The sequence below is a fragment of the Poecilia formosa genome, unplaced genomic scaffold, assembly GCF_000485575.1.
Source record: "Poecilia formosa unplaced genomic scaffold, Poecilia_formosa-5.1.2 Scaffold869, whole genome shotgun sequence".
NCBI lineage: Eukaryota > Metazoa > Chordata > Actinopteri > Cyprinodontiformes > Poeciliidae > Poecilia > Poecilia formosa.
Window position 1 is genome coordinate 75,988 of NW_006800808.1, and position 10,601 is coordinate 86,588.

The 10,601-nt window shown below is 36.2% G+C and overlaps 1 protein-coding gene and 2 long non-coding RNA genes across 3 annotated transcripts; 2 read left to right on the forward strand and 1 right to left on the reverse strand.

Annotated features, from left to right (window-relative positions):
* Window positions 1-668: 668 nt before the first annotated feature.
* Window positions 669-6,339, forward strand: LOC107834953 (CD276 antigen-like). The gene is made up of 3 exons (XM_016666982.1): window positions 669-857; window positions 5,419-5,763; window positions 5,848-6,339. Exons 1-3 carry the CDS (start codon window positions 803-805, stop codon window positions 5,895-5,897), a joined length of 450 nt encoding a protein of 149 aa, XP_016522468.1. The 5' UTR covers window positions 669-802; the 3' UTR covers window positions 5,898-6,339.
* LOC107834955 (uncharacterized) lies at window positions 1,366-1,661 on the reverse strand. The gene is made up of 2 exons (XR_001660791.1): window positions 1,563-1,661; window positions 1,366-1,417 (listed from the first exon to the last, which is right to left on the reverse strand). It is a non-coding gene; the product is annotated as an uncharacterized LOC107834955 (long non-coding RNA).
* A 908-nt stretch (window positions 6,340-7,247) lies between the features above and the next one.
* On the forward strand, window positions 7,248-10,316 carry LOC107834954 (uncharacterized). Its single transcript, XR_001660790.1, has 2 exons — window positions 7,248-7,489; window positions 8,286-10,316. It is a non-coding gene; the product is annotated as an uncharacterized LOC107834954 (long non-coding RNA).
* The last annotated feature ends 285 nt before the right edge of the window (window positions 10,317-10,601 follow it).

The window sequence follows — 10,601 nt, forward strand, 5'->3', positions numbered from 1 at the left end:
GATTTGGAGGATTTTTTTTTTTTCTGACACTATAGAGGTTCCCGGGTCAAATTGACCCGCGAACATTATAGCTGTACATCAGAAACGAACATAACACGAGGGTTAAACGTAAAATATCACAGGACAGCACAAAGAAGTCACTACAGCTAACTCATTATTTCACTTGTGTCCACCTGCAAAGTGTTGCTTTCAAATTTCGGTTAAATGGAAATGGTTAACATCCTTTTTAGGACACTAACACGTCCTAAAAAGGACGTGTTAGTGTCCATGTCCTTTTCAGGAAATACTATAGAGGAGAAACCATATATCTTACACTATTTTGTAAAATGCAGTGGTATCTCAAATTATCTTCCTTCTCGTCCTTCCCTTAGAGTTGGTCTTCTATGTGCAATAGCCTGTAAAAACATTTATACAGATAATTCATTTAAAACAGTGATTTCCAAACAGTTTCTGGGTGCCCCCTGAGGATTTCAATAGGGAGAGTTAGACTTTGTTCTTTTTATTTAAATGATGTGTGTTACCAGGAAGGATGGGAGTAGCAGAGAGACTCCACCCCCCGCCCCTCCTATTACACACAGCGTTCATTTTCTTTCTTTTTTCCATTCATCCATCCTGCGCCCTCCTTGCAATGGCATGGCACACACACACACACACACGCACACATTTAAAAGTCACGCCCTCTGGCGTTAGAAATGAAAGATAAAGTGTGATTGATTGTCTTCCCCTCCGTCTCACGTATCATATCCATTAAAGTATTTAAAGCAGGATCAGAAATCAGCTCTTCATCAGCCAGGAGGGCAGAATGATCATTTTTCAGAGTTTCTTGCTGATCAGTCTGCAACATGTCATGGATCAAGGTAAGTTCAGCTGGTTAATCGTTTTCTTGCGAGGAAAAAAAAAAAACGTCACTCGTCCTCCTCTCTAGAGACACAGCTTTACTGATGGATACGTAAAATATTTTAATGATCGTCATTAAATGTACGGTTTTACATCGCAGTGAAGTTAGTTTCAAGTTGGATATTCGATATTTGAGCTCTGGGCAGTAAGCGGCGTTTAGCTCAAGGTTGATCCAATTTATGAACGCTACTGTCGGCCAGCGGTTCTCCACCGCCCCGGCCGCAGCGCCCCAAGGTTCACTTAGGGACTATCAACAAATTACCGAACCAAACATTCCTGTCAAACAAATGTTAATAAATGCCTTGAATTGTAGCCAACTAACTGTCAGTGCTAATTCATGCTTTTACATGAGACACAATATCATCTATTACATTTTAAAGCCATATACAATATTTTCAATAGCTAATACACAGACATTTCTTTTCCATTCTAAGTAATTTTCCTTTTTTTTTTTTTAGGATTTTCTTTGTCAAAATTGAGGGTTTTTCTTCAATAGCTTCCAAGTCATGTGACCTGTTGACTCTGAATCAGTCTGAAATTGTTCTACAAATCAGTAGAGACTAGGCACAGTCATCTGTTTTCCATTTTAACTCGTTTTTTAGTAATTATTTTGTCAAAATTTAGTATTTTTCTTCAATAGCTTCCAGGTCTTGTGACCCATTGACCCAGAATCAGTGTGAAATTGTTCTACCAGTCTGTATAGATGAGACACACTCATTTATATTCGACTTGAGTCTTTTTTATAATTTGAAGGTATTTTATATATTAGCTTCTAGGTCATCAATCAATCTGTCGATCAATCAAATTTCATTTGTACAGCACATTTCAGCAGCAAGGCATTTCAAAGTGCTTTACATAATAAAAACATGAAAACACAGAGTCATGCAACATAGAATCAACAATCAAAACATTACATTAAGTCAAGAGCTGTCATTAAATTCGTAATTGATTACGTTTCAAATACAACTCTAAACAGATGGGTTTTTAGCCAAGATTTAAAGGCACTCAGTGTTTCAGCTGTTTTACAGTTTTCTGGAAGTTTGTTCCAAATTTGTGGTGCATAGAAGCTGAATGCTGCTTCTCCTCGTTTGGTTCTGGTTCTGGAAGCAGAGCAGAACCAGAACCAGAAGATCTGAGGGGTCTAGAAGGTTGGTACAACAGCAGATCTTTAGTTGAGACACACCTAAAAGTTGCAGGAGTCCAGCCCTCGAGGCCCGGAGTCGCCCACCCCTGGTCTATCCTCTAAGCTACAGGGAGTCAGTGTTGGGACTTTAAAACTGGTGTTAAGTGCTCTAAGTTCCTGGTTTTAGTGAGAACGCGAGCAGGAGTTCTCACTAAACTTTCACCCAATTACTCGAAATCAGTGTAAAATTGTTTTAGTAGACTGGAGAGATGAGGTACCCATATTTTTAATTCATTTTGACCCATTTTATTATTTTTTAGGCAATTTTATATATAAAAAAATTATATTTCCTATTTTCTCTTCACCTCCATAGGCTGCCATCTTATCGTGATGAAAGGGTTTGAGTGTTGAAGTGACTCTAGGAGTTATGCTGTCAGGGGTTTCATACCCCTTGTAGGGTCACCCAATGCTAGAGGTCCTAGGTCATGACAAAGAGCAGCCCAAAGACCCTTTATGAAGAGCATAATCAATGGATACAGTGACCCCTCACCTGGACGCAGGTCACCAGGGCTCCACCCTGGAGCCAGAGTTGGTGCTCCGTGGCAGCATCTGGTGCCAAAACACATGGAGTCTGGCCAGGCTCAGCCCGAAGTGGGTTCACCTTCCCATGGGCTCACCACCTGTGGGCCAAAATGGCTGCGTGCAATGTGGGATGTTAGAAGGCCGAGGTAGGGGCCCTTGGCCATCTGACCCTGGGCAGTAGATGTTAGGGGTCTCCAAAATGAAACAAGTCTCAGATAAAAAAAAATAAATAATTTCAAAATTTCAAATTTGTAAACATTATTATTGAACAGCTTTTATTTGAGCTTAGAGATTTGCACAATATGCTCTTTTACAATTTGTGAAGTTAGGAGATATGGTAACACTTTATTTGAAGGGGGGTGAATAAGACCGTCATGACACTGTCATAAACATGTCATAACACCTGTCATGAACATGAATAAGCCTTCATGAATATTTATGACTGTTGTCATAAAGCGTCATTCGGTAAATTATGACACTTTTAATACAAAGTTGACATTATTCAAAATGTCTTTGTTATGACAACTTGACATTAACTAGGAAATCATTACTGTTTAAACTTTACCTTGAATAACATAAAGTTACCTAATTTTTAAAGTGCAATCAGTAAAACTTTTATAACAAATTAATATCAGTGATGATTTCTTGGTTAATGTCAAGTTGTCATAACAAAGACATTTTGAATAATGTCAACTTTGTATTAAAAGTGTCATAATTTACCGAATGACGCTTTATGACAACAGTAATAAATATTCATGAAGGCTTATTCATGTTCATGACAGGAGTTATGACATGTTTATAACAGTGTCATGACAGTCTTATTCAACCACCTTCAAATAAAGTGTTATCGGAGATATTGACTCTGATTGTCTGGAGATCGTATGTGGGGAACCTCAAGGGTCAGTACTGGGAACAGTTTTATTTAATTTGATCTAAACAATATGAGCAAAGTGTCTAATGTATTAAAATTTGTGTTATTTGCTGACGACACAAATATTCTAGTCTCTGGTGAAAACGTACAACTTCTTTCTATAGTTGCTTCAGAAATCAATAAATTAAAGAAATGGTTTGACAATAATAAGTTATCACTAAATTTGGACAAAATCATGTTTTTTGGAAAATGCTACAAAAATACTAAAATGCAAGTTCAAACAGAGGGTGTAGCTGGAAAGGTTTTCTGATAATAAGTTTCTCATTGTTATGATAGATGATAAAATCAGTTGGAAACTTCCATATTAAACATTTACAGAATAAACTAAGTAGAAGCTTATCAATCCTGGCTAAAACTAGACATATTCTGAATAACAAATCACTTAATATTCTACACAACTCTCTGATTTGGCCATATTTAATATATTGTTCAGGAATAAGGGGAATTAATTACAAAAGCTCTTTATATCCACTAAGTACACAAATCTATCATTTATGTTTCAATTCATGGAGTAAAATTGTGGAACAAGTTAAACAATACCTTTCTTTTGTTAGGAAAAAAAATTAAAATATGCTAGTTTTTAAACTTAACCATCCATCTTCTTTACACCTTGTCCCTTAGTGGGTGAGGAGGTGCTGCTGCCTCTCCAGGTAACGTTCCGGCTGAGAGGCGGGGTCACCTGGACAGGTCGCCAATCTGTCACAGGGCAACACAGAGACACACAACCATGCACACACACACACACACACACCTAGGGGCAATTTGGAGAGGCCAATTAACCTGACATGTTTTTGGACTGTGGGAGGAAACCGGAGAAAACCCACCATGCACAGGGAGAACATGCAAACTCCATGCAGAAGGACTGGAGCCGGGAATTGAACCCAGAACCTCTCCACAGGTTCTCTCATTGAATGCCTAACCGCTGCCTAAATGTCCGAAACTGACGATCCACAAACAAATAAGACAACGAGTTTATTCTATTTTTGTAAAAGGCAAACAATTCTGTAGGTTTTTAACAATTTTGTTAATTTTACTTAAGATTTAAAAGATCCTTCCGGTTCTCTGAAGCCGCAATTTTATCTTCATTTCTATTTATTTTTTAACAACAGATACGTGGATATTTTAATATGGTAGAATTATGATTGTAAATAATGCAGTATTCTCATATTTACATGATAAAAAAATTTAACTAATATGTTAGGTGGAGTTTATGAGGTTACATAATAGCAGTATGCACCTCTGAAGTTGTTTTTGTCCATTAGTAATAACAAGAAGTTTAATAAAAATGTTTAAGAAGAATGAGCATGGATTTTCTCTTGTGATTGGATGCCAAAAGGTTCTGTAAACATCTTCAATATTTTGCATTCAATGACAGAACCCTTCTCATCAATTATCGACTTCAAGAGGTCGAAAGAAGAACATTTGGGATTGTCAGCTGCTTAACCACATGAGATCATCAGTAATACTTCTATTGCATTTATCTAATGTTGAGATGCTTTGCCAAGGCCGAGAAAGAGTCACACGCTGTTAGACAAAGGGCCCATAGTAAAGAGTTACATTTTTGATTCTGTTAGACACCAAGGTCCATTTCTCACGAGAAACAGAAACTTATCAGGCCACAGAGACATGGTGTGATTTCAGGGAGTGTCTTCCGTTCATATAATCAGCTGCCCTCCTCTTTCTCCTCAGACGCTGCACAGACTTTTTTAGAAACTCTTCTCGGATGTAATGGTAAAGCGTCTCCTTTCAGCGCTGAAAGTGAATAAAATAAGTAAAGTCTGAATGCTTTTCTTGGCTGATTTTATGCTCTGTGTGTCAATACAAATTATGATTCATCGATCGGGATTGTCATTCTCAACACTAAATACATTGTTTATTCTTCCAGATACAAATCAGCAGACTGGTCGTCCTGGACTGATATATGGAACGGTGGGACAGAACGTAACTCTTCAATGCAAACTGGAGGAAATTCCCTTGGAAAAGCTTATGGTCAGTTGGACATTCGAGAATCAATCAATAAAAGTGCACTTGTATCGCAATGAAGGTGATGATGAAGATTCTCAGCATTCGGATTACAAAAAGAGAACCTCTGTCTTCCCTGACCAATTTAAACATGGCAACTTTTCCCTCGAGTTGGCCAATGTAACCAAGAAAGATGAAGGAACTTACACTTGGGCTGTTCACAATAAGGATGGTTTAAAGAAGAGCGGGAACATCACTCTGCATGTTGGTGAGTTTTAATAATCTAGGATCATTTAAGATAAAGCAGATGAAAATGTTGATGTCTTTAACAATTAATGTAATTCCTCAACAGTTGACAAAAATGGATCCCCACTTATCGGAACTCCAGGTAAATATCTTTAACTAGATAATCAGTGGTTACTGTTACTGTGACGTTTTAGACTTTTTTTGTTTACTTGCTCTGTGGCTCTGTGGGTTGAAAATTCATCTTCCAGCTTCCCCTGTCACATGTTGTTGTGCCCTTGGGCAAGGCGCTTAACTCCAAGTTTCCTGTCTGAGTCTAGATGCATGAATGTGTTTGTGTTAAATGTGTGGCTGCAGTGCAAAGTGCTTTGAGACGCCAGCATGACTGGAAATGCTTTAAATATCCATTTGTTTTCCTCATGCTGTACTTTATATTGTTCTTTTCCAAGTGAAAACAACCGTGCAGGTAAGAGTGTCTGGACTAAATTAGCATTTTTCAATTTACAAAATGTTTCTAAAATGTTATCAATTTATCCACATAATTTTTTGTATATAGAGAAGATAAAATATCCACAATTGTTAAATAGTGGCTAAAAAAGAAATCCACCTTTTTTATCTACAATAAATAAATGTGGATAAATAATAAGAAATCTAAAAACATTATGTGGCTCTATAGGAAGAAGAAAACAGAGACATGCAAACAGATGGGATACATTTTATGAAATATTTATCTTCCAGATTAGACGAATAATTTTTAGATCCTTTATTTCCTATTGGAAATATTTATTTAAAAGCAATATTTACTTTTTATTGACTGAAGGTTAAATAAATCCAAAATGTGGAAAATTTACATCGCAAATGTTTGTTCTTCACCAATTCACAAAAACTCACCTCAAGGCTTTTTTACATAAAAATCAATTCAATCAGATTGATTCCAAATCGCGTAAGCAAAGCTTACCTGATCCAAGGTTATTAAATACTTAATAACTATAAATCACAGAGATTGTTGAACCAAAATTGCAATTCTAGAATGTAAATTTCAAAATTCAAAGACTGCAGTAACAATAACAAAGCAATAAAATGGCCAAACTAGAATGAAGGGAAGCTCTGAATCTGGAGTTACTGAAGCTGTTAATCAAGAATGATGATGTTTTCTATTATTGCGCCAAAAAAGAAAAAACGGTTCAGATTTTCAAGAAAGCCAAACTTAGCAATAATTACCAAGATAAAACTGTTAGCTACAGTAAAGTGTGTCGGTCGGCCCAACAAAACCATAAAACTATTTTAAAAACATCACTAAAATGAAGTAAGTTAGTGGTAAATATCACATATAGCGATTTATCCATCTTTATTTTTTCTTTGTTCAGTTGATTCTGGAGATAAATTTTCATAAAATGATTTTAAATTATTTAAATTAAAATACTTGATCTAAAATAAACAACAACTGACAACTGGATAATCTTAGTTATCAGATCAGCATGACTTCATTTCTTTGCAGAATTAAACTTCTGCACTTGAAGAAAGGAATAAAAACCTTAATTTAGCAAAAAATAAGTATTTTGTTAATCCTGGAGATTTAAAAAGTGGAATGTGCTAAAACCATTTTTGTTCTAGATTACGGTCTTGATCTTTGTCTTGGTTTTAATCTTTGTCTTTGCATTGGATTCTAGTCATCATCACCATTGTTTTTCTCATCTTTGTCATCCTGGTCATTGCTGTTGTCGTTTCCATACTGAGGAATGAGATACGTGGTAAGTCAGTCATTTTGTGATATTAAAGTTTTAAATGTCCTCAAAAAGGGACATTTAACCGAAACAAAACAAGATTAGACTCAAATCAGTTAATTGTTTTTGTAAGTGTGGGAAAAATGATGCATGTCAGCTGCTTTCCTACAACTTTAAAAATAAAAATGCAACAAAAAATAACTTTTTCTTTCAATGTTGTGAGAGACCAACACAGAAATTAGACCAGGGACCTGCAACCTTTACAATACAAGAAACCATTTTTGACATTTAATGGCTTAAATTGTTTAAATAAATATCTAGATTTTTGTTTTTGAAAGACTCATTTTATATTTTTAAATAAAGCAAAACACAAAACATTTGAAAATAAGGAATAGACACAATTTCCTGAACAATAACTTTTAATAAGCATATATTTATGCAAACTAATGATAACAAAAATAGATAAATATGAAACAACTGCTAAAATCTGTATTATATGTGTAATGAAGGTCTTCATTACAAATAAAAGTGTTATTTGTGATGGAGTTGAATCAACACTCACAGTGGTTGAAATTAAACACACATCAGTGTTGACTTGCTCAACATTAGTGTATTTAGTCAAAAGTTAACACTATGAACGTGTTAATGTAACACAGAACGGTGTTACATTAACACCGTTTCTATATTAACATAGAAATATGAGTTTTAAAATACTACTGGCTGGGTGTGCTGTGGTGGTGCAGGGGTTAAGCACAACCCACACATGGAGGATCTAGTTTTCAATGATGGTGTGACTAACAATATTCTCTTGTGTGTCTCACAGATGGAGAAGGTGGAGATGCTGAGTGAAATGACGCCCCAATGAATGCTGATGTCATCCTGAACAAGAGCCTTTAAATGTCATCGAAGACAACCAACAGGACTAAACTGGCTGAAGCATGACCCCTGATCTGAAGTACCTTCATCCACTTGTGTGAAGGGGTACTAACAAAATATACAGAACTATGCATTATGGCCCCAAATAGTATTTTATGTTGTAAACCCAATAGGAAGGCTTCCATGTTAGATGGACCAGTTTGAGATCACAAATTTAAAAAAATATTAAGGATGTGTCCTACAGAACCTTTGGGTGTATGAAAAAATACTTGCCAACCTGTAACTACTGCCAGTAAGACCCTGACTCTGGTGTTGGTCAGAGGGCCTGGTGACGCCGCTGCATTGCAGCCTCTCCTCTGTCAGGCTGCCCCAGGGCAGCTGTGGCTACTATCCAGTAACTTGGCACCATCAGAATGTGAATGGCTGAATGTAGTGTGAAGCTCTTTATCAGTGCAGCTTTATAAACTCCTTTACTTGTGTGGTAAAGTGACACACAAGTACAGGCTATTTACCATTTACAGAAACATAATCAATGGCAAAAATGTACAATATTTTTCTAGCAACAGTTAAACATAAGCTATGAAATATGTTGTCAGAATACAACATAGTTAGGGTCATTATTGTCATCCAAATTGGTACACAACGTTTACATTTTCTAACCTTTGGGCCTTTTTTCAGACTTAATACAGTCATTTAATGGCTGTACAAGCAAAATGCTGTTTCCACACTTCAGTCTGTTACTGATTGCACAGTGCCTTTCTTATGGCTAAAGTAGCCATTCCTTTTCAAAGGTCTATAATTTACTTTCAACTGTAAAAGCTGTGACTTATCAATGCAGAAACTTACAAAAACACACGGAGGCACTAATCCTGTGCCACTGAGAGGACTGGATTAGAGAAGTTCAGTGACATTAAGGTGACGTCCCGAGTTGAAGCACCTCAGTGACCTTCATCTTACTCTGAGCCTCATGTTTCTCTGTTTGGTACCGTTACCGTCTTACTCCTCTTGTTTTAACGGTGAAACAACTCGGCGAAAACCTCAAGGATTCATACACAACATGTATGTTTGCACTGCGTTACGCTAGTTCACTTGAGGGAAGGTTTTACCAGCCGACATCCATTAAAGTGACGATAAAATTTTTACTTATTAAAGTAGAGAACAGATGTTTTTAAGTCCTAAGATCAGCTAAACAAATTGAGTCACTATTGGAGTGATTTTATATGGTGCAGCTTTTTAAGCTTTAAATTACAGATTTTTTGTTCGCTGCATTAATAATATAGCTGGAGTGATCGCTTACAAACACTAAACTGACTAAACTGTAAAATGTTATGCTACATTGTTTCTCAGACTGCATAATATTTTTAACAGTTTTTTAAGAAGTCTTCATCTTCTGCAAATTTGACACGTTTTCTCATGCTGGCAGAGAAAATGTCTGTATTTAAAATATACTTTTATAGACTTGTGTGTATGAAAAATAACAGGTACAAACACTGCAGACGTTTTCCTTTTTAATACAGAAGACAGGAGGAGTTACATCTGACTGGTTGGTTGATTGATGTCTGTTTCTATTTATTCCTCATATATTACTAGTTTTGGTAGTAATCGCTGATAACTGGTGCGCTCCCTTGACTGGACTGCTATTGATGTAATTTTTCTCATTTGTTGAACTTTGATTATACATCTCTTAGTTTTTACACCAATAGCCCTTTGAGACTTGAATAAACCTGAACCCAAATGAAATACTTGAACAGGGCCAATTCTAGACATTTGGTTTTATTAAGAAAAATGCTGTATTGTGCCCTGTGACCACTTGGTGCCCTACAGGTAGGGCACCAAGTGAACTATTCCATATCCGTCTTTTTTTATATTGTTCCATGTTGTAAAATGTGAACATAGATTAAGATGATTCTTGTGAATAAAAACCCTGTAAAAACATTGTTGTAATTTTTTTAGTCTATTATTAAAACCCAGTTCTACATATGTTTTGAAAACAGAAATGCTTTATCTCTGCACATGGACAGGAGTCTAAGACAGAGCAGGAGGCAGAGTGGCCATTTTGTCAGGATCAGCCTGTCCAGAAAAAACAAACCAAAACACTGAAGCTGCATGTATTTGTGTTGACCTGGAATCTATTTTAATTTCTATTTTATTGTATTAGTTTTGTGCCACTGTAGGCGCACTGTAAACTGTTTCTAACTAGTAACAATGTATTTTAAATTTAACTTAAAAATTAGAGGTGTGCCGATCGATCGGTCACCGATCA

Bases quoted from the DNA above. Each gene is read 5' to 3' on its own strand.
- LOC107834953 (XM_016666982.1), top strand. From the start codon at position 803: ATGATCATTTTTCAGAGTTTCTTGCTGATCAGTCTGCAACATGTCATG. The intron at 858-5,418 runs GTAAGTTCAGCT...TTATTCTTCCAG, and splicing joins GCAACATGTCATGGATCAAG to ATACAAATCAGCAGACTGGT. The intron at 5,764-5,847 runs GTGAGTTTTAAT...ATTCCTCAACAG, and splicing joins GAACATCACTCTGCATGTTG to TTGACAAAAATGGATCCCCA.